We start from the raw sequence: 25,115 nt of genomic DNA on the forward strand, positions 1-25,115 counted from the left end.
CTTTTAATTATTTATCTAAGTACCCACAATGATAATAAAGTAAACAACATTAAACAATACGAAATATATTTTCATCCACTTGAAACACCGCCAACCGCTTTTGTGTATTTACACTTATACTATCGATTTATATGTATCTTAAATCCACCAGCGACCATACCAATTCTCCACAAACTAACCACATAGATTCCGGACGCTTTTATTTGTTTACGTTGGATGCATTTTTATAATACTCGGAAAAGTATATTTACTCCCGCGTATTTGAAAATATCAATTTGTCGGCTAACACCGACCGGTTAGGTCGTCGGCTACGTGACACCAATCACAACGATGCACAGGAATGTTCTCATTGGTTATCTGAAGTTACCCAGTATAATTTGACTTAGAGATCCATACTAACTTTGTGCTATCGAATGTCATACTTAAACTGGTTCCGGCGATGTCCAAGTTTGGAGGCGGATGTAACAGGCAAGCTTCAATGGATTTAAAAGAAATGGCGCATTCGTGGGAGCTTGATGCGATGGTGTGGGAGTCAATTGAATATTCTGTGAATGAACTTAGATACATTAATGTGAGATATGTTGAGTCCGCTAATCGTACATATTCTATTTTATCCCTTTAGAAGATAATTTCAAGAACAAAAGTTTTCTAGAGTCAGACCAAACTAAGATCGTTTAAATCGCTGCCGACTTAGCTTGGTCTGACTGCATATCTTATTCCAGATTATAATTAAATCAATTTCATGCGAATCCGTTTTACCTGGGCATTTTCACTTAAATGTGCAATCGTTACAAAACTGACAGTCAATGTCAAATCCCATACATTTTGTCAGGAATGTAACGGTTAGACGTTACTGAAACACGACTTAAGTCGCGCTTTTAGTACAATTTAAATGAAAGTGCCCATCTACAAAGATTATGAGGCTCTTACGTATCTCTTACAAGTCTTACATTACAAAATATCAACATTTCTGCACGGTAGCTGTAACTAATTCCCAGGTACCACTCTATAATTACGTTCGTTGCTCGAAAAGCGTTCCAGGGATTAGCCACCTCTTCACTCGTACACGACCACTATTTTTAGTATTTTTTATACTAGTCAGTGGAAAACAATATTATGGCTCACATAATAGTAAGCGGTCACCATTGCCTAGTAGACGCCTGCACCTCTTTGGACAAGCCCCTTATTTATGTTTCGTGTCATCGATCGAAAAGGTGGCACCATACCTTTGGCCTATCCTCGACTAGAGGGCGATATTTTTTGACATTTTACAAATTTAACACATATCAGTGAAAAAATGAGGATAAAAGTTAAGTGGCGTTCTAAAAGTGTTAATCATTTGTGTCGAAAGATGGCAGTAAATTTACTGACCACATAATTCACTTTGACAATATTCCTCTAGTCTAAATTCTCTTTGCTGCTACTGCTACCCAATAGCAAAACCCAGTAACATAAAGCCAGTGGTTAACTGCAGCCACCTGTGTCTAGTTGTAAACGTGAGGTTTATCGCTCAAGTGTTACTCTGAAGACAATTTGTTTTAGCCATTAGCCAACTTTGTGTACAAATTGAGCGAATAGACCAATGTAATAGTTTTCTTAATTGTTATACTTGATTAAACTTTGTAATCACAATCCGACCGTCATTCAGTGTAAATAATCGACTTAATTTTAAGTACATAAATGGATCATCGAACCATATTTTTCTATGCCTATGTCTATAACCATATATGTGCAGTCGCCATCCCACATCACAGCCAGTCGTCGCCAGATACACCTAAGCTACCGAGATGCTCGAAAATATCTGAACATGGTCTTTAACATCTTGATTAGGTGTCTAGAATTTTAGAGGCTTTGTTTAGATATTTGTGAACACCTTAAACCGCCCGATATATTTGACGGCGACTATATAAATAGATACAGTCAAATACTCGTAGGTACCTACTAACTGTTATTCATAGACGTCCGTCAAACCTAATAGAGTCAGTGCGGAAAGAAAAGAGTCGTGTAATGTATGGGGTCCAATACATTCCACGACTCTTCTCTTTCCGAACAGACTCTGTAAGTATTTTGACAAATATATCAGTTGTGTAACGCAAAGTACTTAAGTTGATTAGATACCTACTTACTATTGTTATAGCGAAATCTAGCACTAAAATTGTGTGAAATTAAATAAAGCTGGAAATTGCTTTGGTAGTAGCTAATTACATTTTTTTGCGGTGCTATAAAAATGTTAATTTACGACATTTTAATTCAGAAAGCCGTCTGCTAACAACATCGCAATGTTTGTAATTTGAAATCAGCTATGGAAAATCTCAAGCCTCAGATCGGAATTCCGGGATGTTTCCCCGCCGATGATATTGTGGATATTTTATATATAATACAGTGATTTTTTACATTTTTCCTTTTATTTTTCAAACATTTGTGTTCTTGTTCGTTTATTTAATTTACAAATACCTACTACCTTTTATAATTACCTACCAGTACCTGTCAATTCGGCCATTACCAGTACTGGTAAACCGAGAGACTGAAATGCAGGGGCGGCTTTGAAATTTCGGTTCTTAAGCCGTAATGTATGTATTTTTATACGGTATTCATAAACAAGAATGAATAATAGCCTTGTAACATGAACTGCTTGAGAGAACAATGAATAATGCTAATTTAGGGACCGTTTTAAAACTATCAAAGTTACCTGAAACTTTCCTAAAATCGCCCCATTTTACGGTACATGTAATATAAATATATTAAATGTACAAGCTTGAGTATGAGCGCTATAACCTCATACATTGAAATTTTAGTTCCAATGTATTATGCAAAATTCTCACAATCCAACTTAAAGCACGTCCCGGCTGTAATTTATATACATATTATCTCGACAACTAAGTTAGGTTTAGTACAACTTTGCTGATACACGTATTGATGTAAAGAGTAGGTATACTCGTATTGCGAAATGTTTTACGAAACAGACATACATTTGCTTCATATAATCTCTTACATATTATTATTAATCACTCTAATCAGTTATACTGACGACGAATAGACGCCTCGCCTATACAATATGAAGTTAAAATAAATTTAAGTTGTAGGTATACCTAATCTGAAAGCGCAAAAAACAAATACAAACTTCAATCTATTACAAAATCTCTATTAGGATGTTTCCAGAGAGTATATACTCGTATTTACCTTACTTGAGCGAAATTGCACTGATTATACATCGGAAATAAAGCGCCGATGAACGCAGTGTAGGTACTCATAACTTCCGTTTTTTAATACCCCATGCAAAGATATGTGTTATAAGTTGTGTATCTGTGTGTGTAGCTTTCAAACAGATAAACTGATCTGAAAGGGTTGTGATATGACATCAGCAATGGTTCTTAAGTAGGTTATAATTAACTAGGTGGTACTTTTATAATTTTGCAAGGGATTTTCGCATTTTATGTAGAGTAATAAAATCATCACTTATCTATTACAAGTACCTAAATCATACTTTGCTACCATAAATTGAGTCAAGGGTGCTCGTTTCCTTAACTACTTCGCACGCGACACCGCTCGCGGCGTCTCCGCAAATTCCATGTAATTTGAACCTCGAAATTATGAGCCAGAAAATATCGTGAACACCTAATAAAAGAGTAGAACAGCTAGTAAAATTCACTGGAAATAATCACTTAATCGAATTGAAGCCGTATTACGTATTATATTTTTTATTGTGTCACGATTTTCGGGTTTTAGTTCAGTTACAAATAATGTTAATACAGTAAATATTTAGGTACCTACACGAGCAATGTTACTACTTACAACATAATAGGTTCCGGAAGAAAAATTCGACCTTCTTATCTATTCATAAACGCGATACAAGCCTGTTTGGATATGATGGTCGCTCTTGTCGACGTAACAGCAGGAGACAACGTCCGTCACTTTAAATGGCCCGGTATAAAAAAATGACGGTAATTTTATCACGTACATAAAGTCATCCACGATACTCCTGTTGAATTAGTTAATAATCATTTCATGAAATTAATTGTGTCATGAAATTAAAAAATAATAAAATTCTTACAATATTTCTATATTCATGATAAAAACGATAGCAATTCTAAATCGCATGCAGAATTAGCTACCTACTCGTATTCTTGTAGCACTTTCTCCTTGTCGCTGATGTGCAGCAGTCGCAACCATGTTAGAAAAACTGAAACGGCTTTATAATAAAGATGACTTTGACTATTCCACTGGGCAGGTGGACCCTTACAAGTTTCATTCTACGTTTTATTTTATGATGAAAGCGTTTACAGTAATTGACGAACCTATACCGAAGTGGAGGTAATGTATTGAAATCTAAATTTTTTTTTTGACTACATGAACTATAGTTGATTTAAATGTCACCTAATGGGAAAGGAAGTCTATCAAATATCCAGTGCAAGAGGTAATTTTTATTCAGCCAGTGATGGATCGAGTGTCTATTTTCCTACATTTCCACTAAAGTACCTACCTATTATCGTCGGTGCGAATAAAAAAATCGCTGTGCTTTTTTAACAGTTAACAGTTAACAGTCATACTATACGGATCCGATCCGATATAATTCGATAAAATAAGAAGGAGAAATTAAATAAATTAGAACTAAATTAGAACTTTTTTATTTATTACGATTTTTTGATTTTGGCATATTTGAATTCCTTTTTAAATTTTCCGTCGACCCACATAAATATTTTTGTTATATCTTTATTAGTTTTGAAAATAAAAATTCCGCTATGTGAACACAGAACAACATTTGTCCAAAAAAATAACAGAACAGAAACAAAAAAATAGCTACGTGAATTTTTAGCTCATAACGATATTAAATGCCTTGATTTCCGTCGAGGGTGATGGCGATAATGTTGCACATGGCGATTTATTGTAGAATAGATTACCCGACATAGACCCTAAAATCCGCTATGTATCATCTATTGTAGAATGGATTACCCGAGATAGACCCTAAAATCCTCTATGTATCATCTCTCGTACTATGTTACTTTGGCAACAAATCGCTATGTGTACAAACTTCACACATGACGATTTTAATGAACCAAATTTAAGTCGCTATGTAGCAACATTTGGTTAAAATAATAATATTGTAAAAAATTACATATACATAAATCTGTTTATTTTCTTCATAAGTATCATGTAAAAATCATTGATCTATCAGAAAAAAAATACAGGCGCAACAAATATATTACAAACAGGAAAATAAACAGTTATTTTTGTCTCCTGAAAAGTATCTTAAAAATACATGGCGATTTATTTATTCGCACCGACGTTATGTAAGTGAGTAAAATATTCTTTGTTGTGCACCATACATTTAAAAATACACAGCAAATGAAATGCAGTTAAGAGCTAGGTAACAACAGGCGGTCTTATCGCTTAGAAGCGATCTCTTCCAGACAACCTTTGTAATTACAGTACCTGCATTTTCCTAGATCTTTTAAAGCAAACGTCAAGTTATATTTTAGCTGTGTGCTCCGCGGCTAACGGCGCAATTCGGGAAGTGAATTAGAGATTAACTAGATACGATATAGTAAAGATATTATTTTCACTATTTCATACCTATCTAGTCAATCTCTAATTCATTTCCCGAATCGCGGCGCCAGCCGCCATAAGGTACCTTTATTATTTCATATCTAGTGAGTCACTAATTCATTTCCCGAATCGCGCCGTAAGTGGCTACAGGCCCTCGAGCAAATCTTATTTTTATTTTATTAAATATAATATACCTATGTATTATTCTACAGTTACATCTCTCTTGCGGTAAATGTATTCGACGCAGCAGTCGCTGTGTTTTTTGCTGGTGTCTCAACTTTTCACGGCATTATGTTACTCGATATATCAATCACAACCGAGGCTGGTGTGTACTGTATCGTTCTGATATACAAGTTGCTGATTCTCACCTGCACCCAACTTGATAAGGCACACTATCATTGTTTGTTGCGGTTTCTGCGAGAGGATTTCCGATATGTGTGTGCTGAAGGAGCTAAGTACAGGTAATCATTTTATAGGTATTAAAAATGATATTTTTCATAGACTGCTGTTCACAAAATTGAAAAATAGGCTGGCTTTTCTGACAGATAGTGTTTTAACTTAAAAAAAAATCAGCAAATTAAATTCCATGACAACAAAAATAAAATATCAAAATTAAACTCTCGGTAAAGATCCCTGATCACTTTTTCGATAGAAAATAGATAATAAGTACAAATCTGAAATCTACTACTGTCGGAAAAGTGATAAGCCTTTGTTACTCGTGTCAAAGGATCATTCGGAAGTAAACATTATTTTCATTTCCAAGAAACGTATTTATTTTCACATTACAGAGAGAGATTCTTCGAAAATCAATTGGAAACATGGAAAGTGTCTCTGTGCTCTGTGATATTCACGTTTGGCATTGCAGTTGGCATGAGTTCATTTGCTCTGTTGTCGCTCTTTTACTACCTAATGACAAGAACTCCTGGCGACGGCAGTCAGCGACCTCTACTAGTCCCCTTTTGGTTTTGGGACCTGGACTTTGGAAAAACGCCTATTTATGAAATAGCCTTAAACTTTTCGAATTTCTGCTTTGTAACATATGCATACAACTATGTTTGTGAGTATGGCTTGAATGAACCGTTCACATATACGTAGGTATATAATTTAGTAACCGGATAGACTCTGTCTAACGAAATGAGGAACTGAGATTTTTTCTAAACAACATTTGATTATAGACTTTTTCAAATGGCAACAATTACACCTACCTACGTGTCAAAATGTGCCATACGTCACTTATTTATTGTGCCAGTTTAGGACAATATTGCATTATTGTTTACAGTTTTCATGTAAATCACGATAAAATTATCAGAAGTAATTTGTACTCGTAGACTATCTCACCAGGTTAACAAGTCTAAAAAAATACCAGCCGCCTATGAACTTACAGAATACATTAATAATAGCTTGCTAAATCAATAAAATATAATGTCACCAAATAAACAGAAAAGTAGATGCAGTAGATAAAGTAGATTGCAAAAATTAAATACCTAACAAACAACACGTTTTTAAAATAAAGCTCACGCTCCCCAACCTTTACTTACAGTTATGATACAAACACAAGTGGTGTGGGTGAGACAAATCGCAACAAAAGCCGATTTAGTAATTTGGGCCATCGAAGATCTCTTGCAGGACATCAACCCGGCCACCAACGAAGAAGAGAAAGCGCACTACGCAGAGTTAATAAAATACAGAATGCGAGAAATAGTCTCTCAGCATCACTCCATGTACACGTAAGAGCACTCTCGCCTCCTGATTTAATGAACATCAGACTTAAAAATATTACTAAGCTAAATGTTATACATTTCACAGTTTGATGGAGGCTTACGCTGGAGTTTACAAGAAATTATTAATGTATGAACAAAAACTTTGTGGCCCTGTGGTTTGCTTGACAGCCTACTGTACCGCCGAGGTAATTCAATCTTAAACTTGTTAAAAAATCTTTATCATCCACGACAGTTTGCATTTATAGAATTAAAATACAGGGAAAGTATTGTACTCCGGGGTATCTAAGCCTGAAATAATGTGATTGGGTAAAGAGGCTTAATACACCCTTTTAATAGGTCAAAAAAGCTTCAGTAAAATTATGGAAGAATAAGTAATTTCTCGCATTTCAAGATTGGGTATTCTTAGCTGAAAAAGAATAACTTTCGAGATCAGAATAAGATATTCCGAACACGGCTCAGTTGATTAATATTTAATTTTCTTTTCAGAAATTGGACGAGGGTGAATTTAACGCTATACTAGTATTGCTTTGTGGTGCAACGGCCACGTTAGTGTTCATCCCGTGTTATTTGTGCACCTTTCTGGGATTAAAAGTAAGCACAAGAGACGAAAAAGTGCCGTGTTGTGTAAATTTAATGTCTACCTTAGGTCATCAGTGAGATGAGTAATATTATTATGTTTTTTATAGGTGAGATCAGTAAGTGATGCTTGCTGGAATATTTCGTTTTGGAACGCTGGTCGTGAGATACGGCCATACTTGGTTCTTATCATGCAGCGATCATTGCGCCCGCTCCCGCTTCAAGCCCCTGGCTTTGAAGAAATATCTATACAAACATTTTCCACAGTAAGTTCTTAAGTTGCACTATAATAGCATCATAAAAATAACCGATTTCAAAAATTATTGTATTAATATATTTTTTTCTTTTCAGAAAATGACAAACGCTTATTCGTTATTCAACATGCTGCGGCAGACCAGTATATAGAACTTTCTTGGTTCCAAATTCAGTTGTAATTTGCACATAGCGTAGTGTTTACACTTACCGTACAGTTAAAAATAACAAATTGTTTTCGAAACGAGATAATGATTGTATTTAATATTATTATGTATCTTATTGGAGTAAAGTATCCATTTCCTTATACGACTGCCCAAATTGCCCATTACACTGCACATGCTTATCATATTTAACATAATAACGCATTTGATTTACTATATATTTCTTTTAAAAGTAAGATAAATGCTCGTTTACTTTTGATTAACACTCCGTTAAAATTAAATCAGCTGTTAGTAGCACGGTTAGACAGCCGTAAAATTCGTGTCACGTAAAACTGGCGCCCAACATGGGCCCAAGCAAATACATTGTTGTTACCCACTAAGGCAATTATTTGCTCTCGTCGAGTTTGTTTTGTAGTATTTTTGGTGCTTACTGTAACAATAAAACAATATTTGAGATACTTGCTTTGTGAAAAAACCTTCTTAATAATTTCATCCGAGTGTAATTAGGCAAAAGTTACTGCATTGTTAGTTGTTGATTTCTAATTGAATTCTAGCGCCTTATTGTCAATAAACAACGAGCGTTCTTTTGCGAGAGAACGTCACATTAAGACGAAACGGGAGCTGAGCTAAAAGTCAATTTTGAGATTTCAAGCTGAATATACCCGTCGCTCTGACGGGGCGTAACCGCGGCGTGAGAGACTGTATTTGTATGTGTAATGCACGCACACAGACGCGTGCGGTGCGCCCGTACTCGCGCCGACGCGCACCTCACTGATTGCAATTTGCATTGCCACTTTTTGTTACTGCTACTACTAAGTAGGGTAATTCGCCAGTAACTGGCCACTTTTAATAACTGGCCGCCCTAAACTAAAAATGAATCCTATTCACCTATAAACAGAATTCATTTTAGTATAAGGTTTCAATAACTTCAATAACTGGCCACTTTATACTAAAATTAATTCTATTTATAGGTGAATATAATTCATTTTTGGTTTGGGGTGGCCACTGACGAATTACCCTATTGCGATTGAACTTTTTTACTTACCCGGCTTACGTTTACGGAACTCGATATCGAATAGGGTAATTCGCCAATAACTGGCCGCCCTAAACTAAAAATGAATTCTATTCACCTTTATACAGAATTCATTTTAGTAGGTATAAGGTTTCAATAACTGGCCACCTTATACTAAAATGAATTCTATTTATAGGTGAATAGAATTCATTTTTGGTTTGGCGTGGCCAGTTACTAATAGTGGCCTGTTACTGGCGAATTACCCTATTTATGTACTTAGTGGTTAATACTAGTATCAAGTAAGTATTTTTTTTCAATAATGCTCAGAAACGAAGTATAGACATGACAAATATAAATATTAACGTCTTTGTAAGGCAGGATTGGACATTCTATAGAGTAAGAGTAAGTGTATGAAACAACCAATTCAGCTAGGACTAGAGAATGCTATCTAGATCTCGCAATTTCGAGATCTCGCTAGATCTCGCACGTATTTTCGAAATTTAACCTAGTTGACAGGAAATCTCGATATATGCAATCTCGGTCGAGATCTCGATTAATGTATTCGAGATCTCGAACAAGACTGAAAGTGAAATACTTTGTTTTAAGTAATATATGACCTTAGATTCATGTTGTTCAGGCAGTGCTATTATGTGTCCGGCTTTAGCTCTATTATTGTTACGCAGTTTCTAAGTAAAGGTAAATAGTAGAGATGTACCGACTAGTCGCCGACTAGTCGGGAAAGCCGACTATCCGGCCTCATTTGTAGTCGGCGATTAGTCGGCGACTAGTCGGCAAAAATGGCCGATTAGTCGGCACTTTATAAGTGACAGAAAAACAGGGCAAAAAGAAATAAACAGCTAATATTTACATAAGATTTTCACCTATTTTACCCAAAGTCCTATTCAGGGTGCTCATGAAAACTTTTGTTCGAATTATGGACCGTTTGGTCGCTTTCTTGTCCGATTATCCGGTTGTTGGATGAAATAAAAAATTAGGATTCTTTTATTTATTAAATTTTTAGCGTTACTATTTATAATATGAAGAATAGCGCGACGAAAGGGGTAGTTACGTTTTTTTTCTGTTTATTTCTCACTGCACCCACATGGACGCTTTTCTGTTTCACCCTATGGTTGACTGGTAGAGAATGCCTATAACGTCATAAAGTCCGCCTGTTGTACTTTTTGTACGTGCAATAAAGTTTAAAAATAAGTAAATAAATAATAAAACAGTTGTTTTTAAGTGCATCTGAACCGAACTTAGACGAAACTAATGATCTGGCCGACTAGCCGACTAATCGGCCATTCTAGCGCCGATTAGTCGGCTAGTCGGCTAGTCGGCCAAATCAATAGTCGGTACATCATTAGTAAATAGTGGTTTAACATCGATAGCATTTCATAGAAGTAAAGTAAAAATAAAAATTGATTTTATGTTAAATATTTAATTTGTTGTTGTTATTTTCAAAATATAACATGAGGTACCTTAAATAAGTAGTATGTCGGCGGCATATCGTAAAATCGTAATCCTTGGCGTATCATGAAACGCCACCATTTCCTGATCTAATATTAACCCAGGCATATCACGATCTTCCTTATGAAAGAGACGGCAGATCCATCAGAGCAATGCATTCTTTGATATTCCTAGCTTCATAGCGGGCGCATTGTAAAATAATTGATCGAGAAATCATATACATATTTTCAATGATTTTGTAAATGACTGCAGTTATGACTACGGTTATTAGAAACCAATTATAGTATGTTTAATATTCTTTCTAATGGTATGCATCACCAATTGATCAGTAAAATAGAACCCGAGAAATAATGATCAGTTGAGGTCGGTCGCCCGCCATTTACGTGACGGAACAAAATTCATCATTACTTTGTTATATGTATAATATCATACATCAATAAAACTTTTTTGGAAAGCTAATGAAATTTTTCGTATATTTTATAATAACATTAATTGCGGTAAAGTTATAATTTATTGAGTTAGACGCATGTTTTGTCAGTACTTATGCTATCCATGCACGGTAAAAAATCATATATTTTAAATATTTTGTAAATGACTACAGTCATGACTACGGTTATTATAAAACAATAATTGCACGTTTAATACTCTTTCAAACGACATCTCACACGAACCGATCGGTCCCATAGGACTAAAGACGTGAACAAATATCAATGCTGGTCGGCCGCCCACTTTTTCCTTCCTTTTTTTCGATAAAATAAAAACCAGTCTATTCATATTCTGGAGACCACGAGGAACACGTCCATACCAGTTTTAGGTATTTGTTTAATTTGCCTATAGACTATAGGAATATCAGAATATCACACCTTGAGGTTTGCGCAAAATCGCTGGTGTTCGCTAGGCAGATCATGAAATGTCGGCGTTTCATTATATTCCTAGGAATATCTCCATACGCCCGATTTTACGATGTCTATATCTATGGAATTCTTAGAGATTATTGATTAAAATAACACATTTTTAGTTACTTTGTCAAATTCGATCTCGTCGAGATATTAATCTCGATCCCGAAAATCTGACTGTCGAGATCTCGAAACACCCAATCTCGATTCAGATTTTTCGTGCGAGATCTCGAATCGCCAATCTTGGTGCGAGATTTTATTCCCTAGCTAGGACCTTAAATTGCTCGACAATTACGGAGCGTGACTGTACCTAAAAATGTTGTAAACCCATAACCATGCAATAAAATATTTTTGATTTTGATTTCTAATTTGAAATATTAGAATCAAAAAGTTCAAAATAGATTGTACCTATGTAACTACAAAAATGTGTTCCCTCTCAACGCAAAACCCCTTGTGTCTTAGGAGGATCTAGATATTTTCACACAAGACGGTTTATCGATAACTTCTTACATCACTAGATTATCGACATTAAATGTCGACTATTGCCCATCACTTTTCTGGCTGTGTACGTATTTAGAAACTTGACTCCGCCCCTAAAATTAGTGCGATAGGGACAACTGCAGCTGAGGCGAAAAATCCTGCGTAAAAATGACAAAAATCGAGGTTTCGTAGTCCTCTTTTTCCTCCTCCAAAACTTAACCAATCGTAACCAAATTTGGAAATCTAAATGATTATGAAATTATCTGTGTCGGACCGTTTTTCTTTTTTGGCTAATTGATATCAGTTTTGAATACCACGCCTCTCATTGCGGCATAGTCAATTAGGCCATTTTGGCCATTTTTGAAGGGCTCTAGCGCCTTAAAAAACAAAAATATCAAAAAAAGCAAAACGGTCCGACACAGATATTGACAATATTAATCTGTGTTGAAAAAATCATTGCTCTAGCTTCAAAAACCACGGAGGAAAACGAGGACTACGTTTGTATGGAGAAATGACCACTCCTGTTGGCTCTTAAACTCTTATCTGCATATACTTACATAATATACTTATTTTTAAACTGGGCAATAAGCAACCAGAATCACAATTTGATTAAAATAACGGAGTCACGTCGTATACAACACGTAAATTATTACGGTCCAGTGAACATTGAAAATAGACAAAGAGGAAAGAGGAGAGCTTTATCCAATAATAATTCTCACTTGAATCGCTCTATTTGCTCGACGTCGCACGATCTGATATTGAATATGGATAAAGTGAATTATATTCAGAGTGGCGGGCAGCGTCGACTCGCAGAGTTTCAGATAAGAGGATTACTTACAAGTTATAATTGGTTCTCGCTATTCGAGTGAATAAGAGAAAAACCAAATGTCTTTCATAGCACCTCTAGAGATTGTAGATAAAGATCGTGCTTTCGTATTCAATAAAGCCTTTCAGCCGAGAAGGGCAGTTCAGCCTTTCCGATTAAGATTAAAAAGAAAGTATTCAGTGATTTAACTGAACAAAATTAACCTAGGATAAATATTAATCATTGAGGAGCTTGGCCTTTTCTGTTCACCAAGGAGAGTGATGTTTCAGCATTTATTAAAAATTATTAACTCGTCCTTCTATAGAAAAAAATCTCATGCTTTTTTTTATAAAATAAACATGGGTGAGATTTTTTGTCAAATAAATTAGGTAGTCTACAAAATTATTGTGTAATATAATATCCCTTATCGAAATAAAACTTATTTTTAAATATAAATAATGAATACTCTTCTAATGTTTAATTTTTCAACTATCAAAGCTTAAGAAAGTTAAACAATAGAGCACTTCTATTACTTCTTAAAATTGTAAACTAGTACTAGAAGAATAGCCCTAATTGCGATCAAATTGAAATAATTTATTAAATCAGTCATTACTTTGCACAAACCTAATTTAACTAAAACTATAAGCTTAGTTTTTAAATAGTTATTTTCAATTACAAAGTGTAAATTAATTGACCATCACATTAGTAAAAATCTTATAGTTTTAGTCATCAACTTCACAAAAAGTGTAGTGTCTGTATGCCCATGCTCTTTGGCGGCTGGTATGGTATGTAAAAAAGCCGTCACGTTGAATGGGCACCATTAGGAGCTCTCAGCCCGGACATGTTTGTTGGTAACACAATTACCACTGCACCGACGGCGTCCTGCAATCTGATGCCGATTCAATTAACATCGAGGCTTACCTATTGTCTCTCTATTGGTTTACATGAGCGCTTTGAATGGATTTAGAAGTTGTTGAAAAATATTTCAATTCAAGCTCTGTGATCAATTAACTAGTAACGTTTAAGTTTTTACAAAAAAAAATATTTCAAACTGTATCTAGTTTTTTTTTATATATTACTTTCAGATTTATGTCAATTAAACTTATAAATACGTTGATAATTTCAGACTTAGAGAACGACATTAAGCTATAGGTATTGTATCTTGTAATAATCATTTAAAGGATATCTTTGGCGCGTGGAAGTCTTGTAGGTACCTGTAGAAGAGAGTAAGTAAATTAATTCGTCACCGCTTTCATCACATCAAACAAAATTAATGGGTTACACGTGTAAAACGAATAGATTGATAGATATGCGATATCAGGTCTCATTCACTGTTATATGTTTCATATACGAGCCAATTGTAAAAAGCAAGTTGTATGGCTAATAATATGTGTCTGATTCTTCTTTAATTTTATATGAATCGGACCTTTCCACGCGACCTTTGTGATAAAATCCATCCCTCCGTCCATCGCGAGTTGTCCACCGCACTCGCGGTCACGCTGGAAGCTATTTGCCGGACTGACATTATCGTAGCGGCGAATTTTCTACAATCTCTGTCCTTTTGTATCCGCAACTGGTCGTGACATGTCAATTACGATATCCTGCGAGCTTCTGCGGTCGTTACAAGCGGGGCGTCAGTACGTATCCAAGGATGTGACCATAATCTAATAAACCTACATATATTATATCCGCTAGTGCAAGCGTGTCAGTGGTTTGAGTAAGTATAGTATGAGTACTGCATTTGTAGTAAAACTTACTGACGTTAGTAAATTTTTATTGCATCACGCATATCGCATATCGTTAAGCGCTTGAATAGTACATACCTATATACATTAATTTAATCTTTTTGGAAATTCGAGACGAAATATTTTTTTTACATTTCTAGTATTGTTAACGGTGTTTTGCTATTTTATGAAACAGAAAACTCAACTCGGCTATTGGAAGTCCATGCATTTGTTAACACACGCGTTTTACTAAAAAGACCCCTGATAAGGGATTGAAGTAATATATGCGCTTTACGTCGATTAATACAATGTTTGGAGATAAGAGTCCCGGGGAAAACTTAAACTATCACACTACTCTATGACCAAGTATGATCAATATTATGTACTTAAACCTAAGCCTCTTCTCAACTTTCATAAAATTTCATTTCTAGTTGATTACGTAGTTAGTAGTACGTCAATTGCGAGTTGCAGTCGCGATCACGTTAAAAGTTGTTTACCGGACTAACATTATCGTGGCAGCAAATTTTCTACAATCTTTGCACTTTTGTACGCGCAACTGGTGGTGACATGTCAATTACCATGTCCTGCTAGCGTATGCGGTCGTTACCTACATGTACTTGGCGTGAGTAGATATTTGTAGGTAAATAATTCAGCCCACCTAATAACTAAATATAAGTTATAATTATAAATAGTAGTAGTAATCACTTTATTGTACACAACATAGGTTTACAAAAATAAATTACAGTAATGGGAGTACAAAGGCGACCTAATTGATCTAAGAAATCTCTTCCAGCTAACCTTCAAGTTATTAAATTACGTCTCTATTTTATTAAAATTTATCAACCTTACTTTCAAGTTTTCTTATAAAAATATCTTTTCTAACTACTAACAAAGCTAGAAATACCCCAGAATACGTAACCTGTAAAAGCATTTTGCTAAAAAAATACCTGCAAAAGTAAGAAGGTAAAACATATTTACGAAGAACCCAAAAGTGTCACAAGCGAAACTAACAAGTAGCCCCTATATACCATTCAGATAAAAACATCTCCGTGACAGATCAATGCAAGAAAAACTATTGATACATAACAAAAGCACGAGTGTAAAGTAGCGCGTCGTGATTTCCGGCGTAGCTCTATAGAATACTAGTAACGCCAACACTCTTTAACTGACCATCGGTCGACCTTATGTCCTCGCAATAAGGTTTGGGTATTGTCAGTGAACAGTGTTGAATAGTACTGTGACAAGCCTCCAGCGCGGAGGAAATAAGATGCCACTCAGAACACCGTTGACGGGCGGACGCGGACGTCACGTATCCTGTGCAGTCACAGATGTGACAGTTTTGTGAACTAAATATTTTCCAATAAATAGGAAACGGCTCTTGTCGGACATTTTATCGCATGAACGTTTATTGCAAAATGTTTTTGAACATCCCAAGACACAACATATGATTTTAAGTACCTAATTAGGAAAATGTAGACGATGTTTCTTCATGGTCGATTTAAATTGGTCATCTACACTCTTTTATTTTACACAGGTTTTCGTATCATGTGCATAGTCACGGATGTGACACTTGTGAACTAAATATTTTCCAATAAATAGGACATTTTCGGACACTTTATCGCTTCAACATTGATTGTAAAATATTTTCGGAGAGACAAGATTTGATGTTAATAAGGAAAATTTGGGCATGTTTTCTGCTTTATAATCTTGTATTTTACACAGGAATATTTTAATGTTGAGTTTTATAACATTGAATATGTATTTTATTATAAACTTAATGTACTTACATATGTTTGCAATAAGAAATCCGCAATGCAGGCTTCGTCCGGTGGCATTGAACATTGAATTATGAACTTAACTTATATTTTAGTATACTTTTAAAAAGCTATTCTGAACTGGGTTGTTTTTTTTTTTTAATAAAAAAACGGCTTTACATTTTCCAACTGTTCTCTTTTCTAAATTTGTAGCGCGCTTACTTTGGTCGCCGTAGTTATATAAATTTGATGTTAATGAAAGGTAATTGGAAATAGGTAAACTAGCCATAATTACATTTGTTAACACAAATGATGGATGGGAATTAATTGAGGTGTTACAGATAATCTGGTGTACTTAACACATTATGGCCTGTCACCGACCAATCAGCTATGTCGTTTAGTTATGTAAATACGAGTATTTATGTTGTTCTTTTCGATTAGAATTACAAATAAAAATAAACATTACATAATTAAGGCCACTTGCACCAGTTGCACAATTCACTAACCCGGGGTTAACCGGTTAAACCTAGAGTTATCATGGTTACCAGTACAATTTAATATTGGGTTAACGGTTTAACCGGTTAACCCCGGGTTAGTGGGATGGTGCAAGTGGCGGTTTGAGTATAAATTAAAGAATAAAGGTTAAATCTATTTAAACAACAAACTTACAATAAAAATAACCTAAAATTAAAACTATCTACAAAACCAAAACTAATAACTAAAAATTAGAGTTAAGTATAAAAATATGAGAAAAATTTTAATCAGAGGAAAAGCCTTTCCTCGTTTATTTTTAATAACTTAAACTAGATACATTAATTTATTCATGAATGATGCAAACATGCAGTTTTATGTGGTCAATCATATTGTCTAGGTAGAGTTAGTTAAATATTTCAACATATTTTCAGAAATTGGTGAATCGAAGTATACCTTTATCCATCGAAAACATTCGGTTAAAGATTGGAAAAATGCATGATTTATGTATCCATGCCGAATTGCAGCTTTCTAGCACTAACTATCATAGAGCAAAGCCGCGGACAGACAGACAGACGGACATGGCGAAACTATAATGGCTCCTCTACACGATGGACCAACGCCGGCCACTCCAAGGGACGCAGCCATGCGGTAGAATGAGATAGCAATATGACTTGCTCCCTCTAACGCATAAATGCATCCCTTGGAGTGGCCGGCGTTGGCCCATCGTGTAGAGGAGCCATAAGGGTTCCTAAAGTCAGACCAAGAATAGTCTGCCGCGGATTTAATAGTCCACGCAGTACAGGTGTTATTTTAAACGTCAAACTTCTATGAAATTATGAAGTATAAATGACACTTGCACTGCGTGGGCTATCAAATCTGCTGCAGACTTTTTTTGGTCCGACTGTAATTGACTGCGAAACCCTAAAAAGAAGTGAAAATTGAGGTACCTATATACTAACCTTTTAAATATTGAGCTACTAAACCATTATACTCTAACATTTCCTCGTAAGTAGGTGTACTTACATACTCTTACAAGTAAATTCTTCCCAGGTACATTAGACTTAACCTAGCATTCAATTCTCGCTGTTCGTGCACAGAAAAGGTATAAAGCGAGAAACTTGTCTTCTTACTCTAGTACAGTCATTATAGATTTTGACCCGTGAATAATTAGTTATTGGATTTTTTTTTCGTAGGTCCCTCGGGGGGGTCACTGAGAGTGTAAATTCAAAAAGTAGGCTTAATCAGGCTCCTGCGTATATTCAAAAAATGGTCTTTTTAAAAAAAAAACGGTTTTTCTTCAATAACTCGGCCATTTTTGATTTTACAGTAAAACCGTAAGGACAAAAATTGTAGGAAATTTGATTCTCTACAAGTTAGTCCAGTCATTATATCCAAAAAAACCGATCCTTCCCGTGAATAATCAGTTCTTGGATTTTTTTTTCGTACGTCCCTCGGGGGAATCACTGGGAGTGTAAATTCAAAAAGTAGACTGAATCGGGGTCCTGTGTATATTCCAAAAACGGTTTTTCTTGAATAACTCGGTCATTTTTGATTTTACAGTAAAACCGTGAGGACAAAAATTTTAGAAAATTTGATTCTCTACAAGTTTGGTTCTCACAATTTTTCTTCTAGGATCGATAGTTTGGAAATAAAATTTGAAAAAAGCGACAAATTCAAAATATTTTCAACATCTCGTTTATTTTCAACTTTACGACATAAATGAAGAGGACTAAACTTGTAGAGAATCAAATTCTGAACAATTTTGGTTCCCACCTTCTTTCCCCCAAAATCGATATATGGTTTAAGATATTTTATTTCTCATAAGATTTTACAAATCACTTACTGAGAAAAACAGAATTATTTTTACTTATATCTAGGTAAGAGGGTAGCATGCAGAACTGTTAACGAGGTAGGTACTCGTACTTACAATAATGCCCGTGGTAACATGCGCAGAGCAACAAACAAGTAGTAGGCCAGTTAAACCAAAACTTTAAACATTAGTTAGTTAACGGTTGTGCATGCTTGATTCAATTTCTACATTAAAATATATGTAAGTAACATAAATCTTTCTAACAATTAAATTAATTAATATTCCTATTTTTTATAATTAAGTGTAATATTTATAATTTCATACATTTGCATTAACCGAGCCTTACAATATGTGATATTAATCATAGTATCATCGAAGTTCGGATAGTAGGGCATTATTTATTTTGTGATAATATAATGTTTTAAAGTTTTTTTAAAAATTGTTATTAATTTGGCAACTTTTATGTCATTAGGTATTTTATTATACAGTTGAGCTCCTTCATATATTATGTTCTTTTTTCCATACAGTGTTCTAGGTGGACGTAGTATTATATTATTAGCTTGCCTAGTGAGTCGTTTTTGCACCTCTGATCTTTTTGTAAATGTTATGTGACTGTGTATATTTTTATTTATTATTTTTCTTATTAAAATGCAGGTATTATAAATATATGTTTGTGAAATGTTTAATATTTTAGTTTCTTTGTATACCGTACTAGTTGGTGTGAGATGCTTATAATTGAATAATAATTTCACAACTTTATTTTGCGCCGTTTGCAGGGTTTTCAAGTTAGATTTTGCAGCAGATCCCCATATTTCTATTAAGTAGTCTAAGTGAGGTTTGACAAGACAGTTGTAAATAGTATAGCGAACCCTATTCGGCAAACAACATACAATTTGTCGAAGTGCACCGGTTAGTGACATGATTTTAGAGCGTAGAGAATCGACATGTGATTTCCATGTTAGCTTATCGTCAAGGGTTAGGCCAAGGTACTTTTCTTCTTGAACTTTCTGCAGTGTTACATGATTTATAATTAACGGTTCATGATTTGATACGATTTTATTTTTAGCAGCAAATATGACGTATTTAGTTTTTGATTCGTTCATAGTTAGTAGGTTACTAAGAAGCCAATTATGCAGTAAATTTAAGTCATTTTGCGCTTGCTCAATTAGAGTGTCTATGTTGGGACCAAAGTAAAATAAACATGTATCATCGGCGTATAATGTTAAATGGGCCTTTAACCCTATGTTATGCATGTCGTTCACGTAAATCAGGAAAAGTAAAGGCCCCAAAATGGATCCCTGCGGAATGCCGTATTTAATTTCTTGAGCTTCGCTCTTCAGTTGACCTATTTTGGTAATTTGTTTCCGATTGGTCAGGTAAGATTGTAGGATTTTAAATGCATTTCCCGAAATACCAATTGAGCTCAGCTTAGACAGTAGGCGAGAATGACTCACCGTGTCAAAAGCCTTTTTTAGGTCAACGAAAATGCCGATATATTAGAAATTAAACCTGAAAAACGCGACAAATTCAAAATATTATCATTATCTCCTATGTTCCACGCTTTAGCGATGGGCGAGTCGAGTTATCTGATTCGAATAATCCGAATCAACCTACAGATGAGTTGATTCGAATCAAGACTATTGGCAATCCGAATCAACTCGGCCACTAAACTGACTGGTAACTTGGTATCCGATCCGCATGAATCGCCAATTCGCCAACTCTCCGAGCCGAGTCAACGCTACGCTAAGGGGTTACATATCAGAATACCGAAAATCGATTTACCTAATGCTGAATCACCTATGCTCGTTTCACCTATTTTTTTAAATACCTAATGATCAATTAACCTAAGCTCATAACACCTAATGAACGAATTACCTATTGCACGTTTCACCTACAATTGGTTTACCTAAGCTCAGAATACCTATGCTCAATTCACCTAAAGTTGAAACACCTAATACTCGAAATACCTAAAGCTAATATACCTAATACACGAAACACCTAATGTTGATATACCTAATGCACGAAATACCTAAACTCGGTATACCTAATGATCGAATTGCCTAAAGTTAACATACCTACTGCACGAATTACCTAAAGTTGGTATACCTAATGATCGAATTACCTAAAGTTAACATACCTAATGAACGCAATAGCTGAAGTCGATGCACTTAATGAACGAAATATGTACCTAAAATAAAAAATATAATTATTGTTTAGTAGAATATTACTAGGACATACAACATTTAGTATACATTTTTTAGCCAAATCATTCAATTGGCTATTTTTTATTATAATATAAGGTCTAGTCATTTATCAGAGTCGAGATAGGTGCGACGCCGAGTAAAGCGAGGAGGAGCGTGTTAGGTTAACTGCGACCAAACAGTGCCAAAACCGACTTTTATTTCATTGTCATGATGTTAACTTACAAAAATTAAGTTTTTAATAAGATAGGATAAGATAACTAATTTTGTATCAGACTTACAAAATCATTCTACTACCTAAAAAGTAGCGTTTGAAAAAGTGTATTTTTAAGTTGTTATCCGAACAAACAGTTTCTACTGTAAGATTGGGAAATCATACGAATTATTGGGTGGAATTGCCACTTGATCATTCGGCAAAATGATATGAATTTTGTTGTAGGTATATAGACTTTAGGTATTCCGTGCATATCGATATTAGGTAATTCGTGCAGGAAGTATATCAACTTTAGGTATTTCGTGCGATAGGTTTAACAGTTTTAGGTATTTCGTCCATTAGGTAAATCAAGTTTAGGTACATCGTTCATTAGGTATATCAGCTTTAGGTGTATCGTCCATTAGGTATATCAGCTATAGGTGATTCGTGCATTAGGTATAATAGCTTTAGGTGAAACGTGCAATAGGTAAAACGTGCATTAGTTATATCGTGCATTAGGTGTTTCGTCCATTAGGTTATTTGAGCTCAGGTATTATAAACTTAGGTCAGTCAATGTTTAGGTAAAATGTTCGATAGGTAATTTAAAAATAGGTGAATCAAGCATAGGTGATTCAACATTAGGTAAATCAGTTTTCGGTATTCTGATATGTAACCCGCTAAGGCCATTCAAAAATAAACCTTAATTCGATAGCCCGAAGGTTCTTTTTACAACAACTGCCGCTTGATTCGCTGTCTCAATCCGAGTTGACTGGTACTATGACCATTCAAAAATAAACCTTAATTCCGTAGCCCGAAGGTTCTTTTTACAACAACTGCCGCTTGATTCGCCATCCCGAGTCGAGTTCACTGCTAGTATAGCCATTGAAAAATAAACCTTAATTCGGTGCCCTGAAGGTTCTGTTTACAACAACTGCCGCTTGACTCGTTTGCGGCTCCGCGGCCCGTGACCGTGTCGCGAACCACGCAAACCGTCGTATCCCTAGGGATATAACTATACCTCCGCCGCACCGCTGCACTCCTACTTACAATTATTTCACTAAACTGAATCCAGTAATATAACTATATCACTAAACTAAAGCCGTATTATAGTTATATACCTAGTAAGATAGTAATGAATCGCTTTCGTATAACTATGTTACGTCATATAATTATATCCCTAGGGTTATAACTATATAACGGCTATATCTATCTTAGTGCCACATATACACTGGAAAAAAAATCGTTTAAAACAATTGAAATTTCATTAACGTTTAATGCTTTAAACAGTTCCGTATGAGCCTGTCGAACCAAGCAGTAAAGTTTACCGTTCGTACGTTACGTACTTACTTACGATGTACGTACATTAGTTGATATTGTATATAGGTAGCAGTTAATCTTACTGAAATCACTTTAATGTGTGCTCGATAGATCATAATAATATTTTTTTCAGTTTAATAGGTTATATAGCTTCAGTAATCTGTGCATGCTGAATATACAAGCTTAAAAGCCGAGTTACTGCACAGTTATCTTTTCTGCGAGCATGGATAAGGTACTGTTATTACCAAATCAAGTTAACGTTTGAGGAGAACGGCTTCACGGACTGTTGGGTTACTGGTATTGGCGTAATGTCAGAACATAGACATTAACTAACTGATCAAGTAAGTATATGACTTCAGTATCAGATTATTGTTCATTCTGGCCGAACGAAAAACCGTTTTCGAAAAGAATGCATACCTAGAACCAAAGAGAATAGATCGTATAGAGGGGTCCTGTCATAGTACATTTTGTAGTCACTGTAAATTTACTGCCATCTATCGACACACGACTAAAACTCAAAATAAAGACTAATAAAATTACCAAAAAAATTGACAACATTGATTTTGATTGATTTGACTGATAAAGAAAAACAAAATTGGCCATGGTTATTTTTTACTACTACGCAAGAACAATTTGAAATTTACGAAAAACTGGCATAGAAGCGAAAAAAAAATATGCGTCAAATCAAAAATTTCTAGGCCTGAGAAGAGGGGTCATCCATTAATTACGTCACACCAATTTCTAGGTTTTTTGACCCCTCCCCCCCCTTGTCACACTTGGTCACATTTGGCAAACCCCTCCCCCCTAGTGTGACGTCACATTTTTTCTACGAAATCGCCAAATCGAATTAAGTAAGTATTACCTAAGTATTATTAATATTTTATCAAAATATTTTTGATAATATAAATATTAGTAATTTTATAACCCAAAACTGCTTAGGAAAGAAAATTAAACGCTTAAAAACTATTTTCGTTTTAAAAACTTGTTATTTAAATGTACAGCGAACTAAATAATTTAAATAAATTTTCGGTTACTGATGAAGTTAAAGTGACGTCACAAAATTTGTGTCTCCCCCCTCCCCCATGTCACAATATGTCACATTTTCTTGACCCCCTCCCTCCCCCTAAACGTGTGACGTAATTAATGGATGACCCCAGATAGCAAATGACTCAACCTATCTGCCGTTTTAATTTGGCAAACGATGTACCAAACACCCTGTATTATACACAAATCATTGTTGTATTATTTACTGTGCACCACATCACAAAAAGAGAATACGGAAAAAAGCATACACATAATACATAAATAACTTAACTGACGGAGAAGAGCTCTGATGCTCGCACGGGTTCGTACCTGGTGCAAAGGTTGGCCATTGCCATCCAACATGGTAAGTGTGATGGGCACCTTTTCACCCGGTGCAGCTCGCGGAGGTCTTTTTGAGTAAATTATTGGCATAGGTATTTATTAATTTAGGTATATTTATATTGTATTTCTATAATTATATACAGAATGGGGCGGATCACGGTCTTGTAGATCCGTAGCTTAGTACGTCTACTAAGAAGCTTAGACACCAAAACCTTATGGAGCGCAGCACTGCAGCGTAAGGCGTTATGAGTTCGGATGTTGACCCAAGGACCCCCGTCAAAAGAGACGATGGCAGTTGGAGGATCCAAAAGAATGCCGAAATAGAACACCTGATAGCCGAGCCGAACATAATAGGTGAGACCAAAGCGCATCGTCTCCGCTGGCTTGGCCATCTCGAAAGGATGGGTGAAGATCGGGCAGCCAAAAGGGCCTACCTGGGTCGACCAACTGAGCGCCGTCCTGTTGGTCGTCCTAAATACCGTTGGGCAGATAGAGTGGAGGCAGATCTCCGTGAGCTCGGCGTCGGCGAAAGCTGGCGGGATACCGCTCTGGACCGATCAAAGTGGCGTGCTCTTGTGTTGGAGGCCAAGACTCATTTTGGGTCACCGCGCCAACAAAGTAAGTAAGTAAGTAAGTTTATAATTATATACATAATTGAAATCGATATCTGCTTAAAACTATTACATGAATAAGTACCTAATAATGACGTTGAGCATTGTCTGAGCATTTAATGTAACCTGTATACGTAATACATATACATATATATATAAGTATATATATAGATCTTCGTGAGTAGTTGAGTAGACACATGGGTGAGACCTTATCGGAATATTATTTATGCAAACAATAGTATTCAAACACTGCCAAAGATCCCACGGCAAACATTATGATTCTGATTAAATTGGTTATACATACTTGTGTGCCAACGCCAACGTAAATGTGGCCACTGACGAACCTTCCAACAGTCCAAGGAGCGTGGCTGCAATCCAAAATCGGTGCGTGAATGTCAAAAACGTACAATAGTTATTTAATACATGGATGCCATCCATTTGGATGAATCCATTTGGAAGGCTCGTCAGTGGCCTGCTTAACAATTATTTGTACTACGTTTCGTTCGACAAATTCCTTGCTCAGATTATAACTCTTTTTAAAGAATACATGAAAACTAATCGAGTTGTTTGCGCATGTTGGCTGATATAATTGACTTTGAAACTATGATTTGGATTAATAAATATTTAATAACGATCTTATTCCCTTAACAATAAAGTCGCGTCAAGATCATTTTGAACACCTCGCCCGCTTAGTAACTTATGCTGCTGATAGTATCTATGTCGGCGGCCGATCGTAAGATCAGGCATAT

The 25,115-nt window shown here is 35.4% G+C and overlaps 1 protein-coding gene across 1 annotated transcript; it reads left to right on the forward strand.

Annotated features, from left to right (window-relative positions):
• Nucleotides 1–4,145: 4,145 nt before the first annotated feature.
• LOC134664414 (uncharacterized) lies at nt 4,146–8,711 on the forward strand. Its single transcript, XM_063521038.1, has 8 exons — nt 4,146–4,311; nt 5,757–6,005; nt 6,333–6,601; nt 7,085–7,271; nt 7,351–7,450; nt 7,752–7,856; nt 7,952–8,107; nt 8,193–8,711. Exons 1-8 carry the CDS (start codon nt 4,169–4,171, stop codon nt 8,244–8,246), a joined length of 1,263 nt encoding a protein of 420 aa, XP_063377108.1. The 5' UTR covers nt 4,146–4,168; the 3' UTR covers nt 8,247–8,711.
• Nucleotides 8,712–25,115: the final 16,404 nt, after the last annotated feature.

Source organism: Cydia fagiglandana, chromosome 5, assembly GCF_963556715.1.
Source record: "Cydia fagiglandana chromosome 5, ilCydFagi1.1, whole genome shotgun sequence".
Classification (NCBI taxonomy): Eukaryota; Metazoa; Arthropoda; class Insecta; order Lepidoptera; family Tortricidae; genus Cydia; species Cydia fagiglandana.

Bases quoted from the DNA above. Each gene is read 5' to 3' on its own strand.
- LOC134664414 (XM_063521038.1), top strand. From the start codon at position 4,169: ATGTTAGAAAAACTGAAACGGCTTTATAATAAAGATGACTTTGACTAT. The intron at 6,602-7,084 runs GTGAGTATGGCT...CTTTACTTACAG, and splicing joins ATATGCATACAACTATGTTT to TTATGATACAAACACAAGTG. The intron at 7,451-7,751 runs GTAATTCAATCT...TTTTCTTTTCAG, and splicing joins CAGCCTACTGTACCGCCGAG to AAATTGGACGAGGGTGAATT.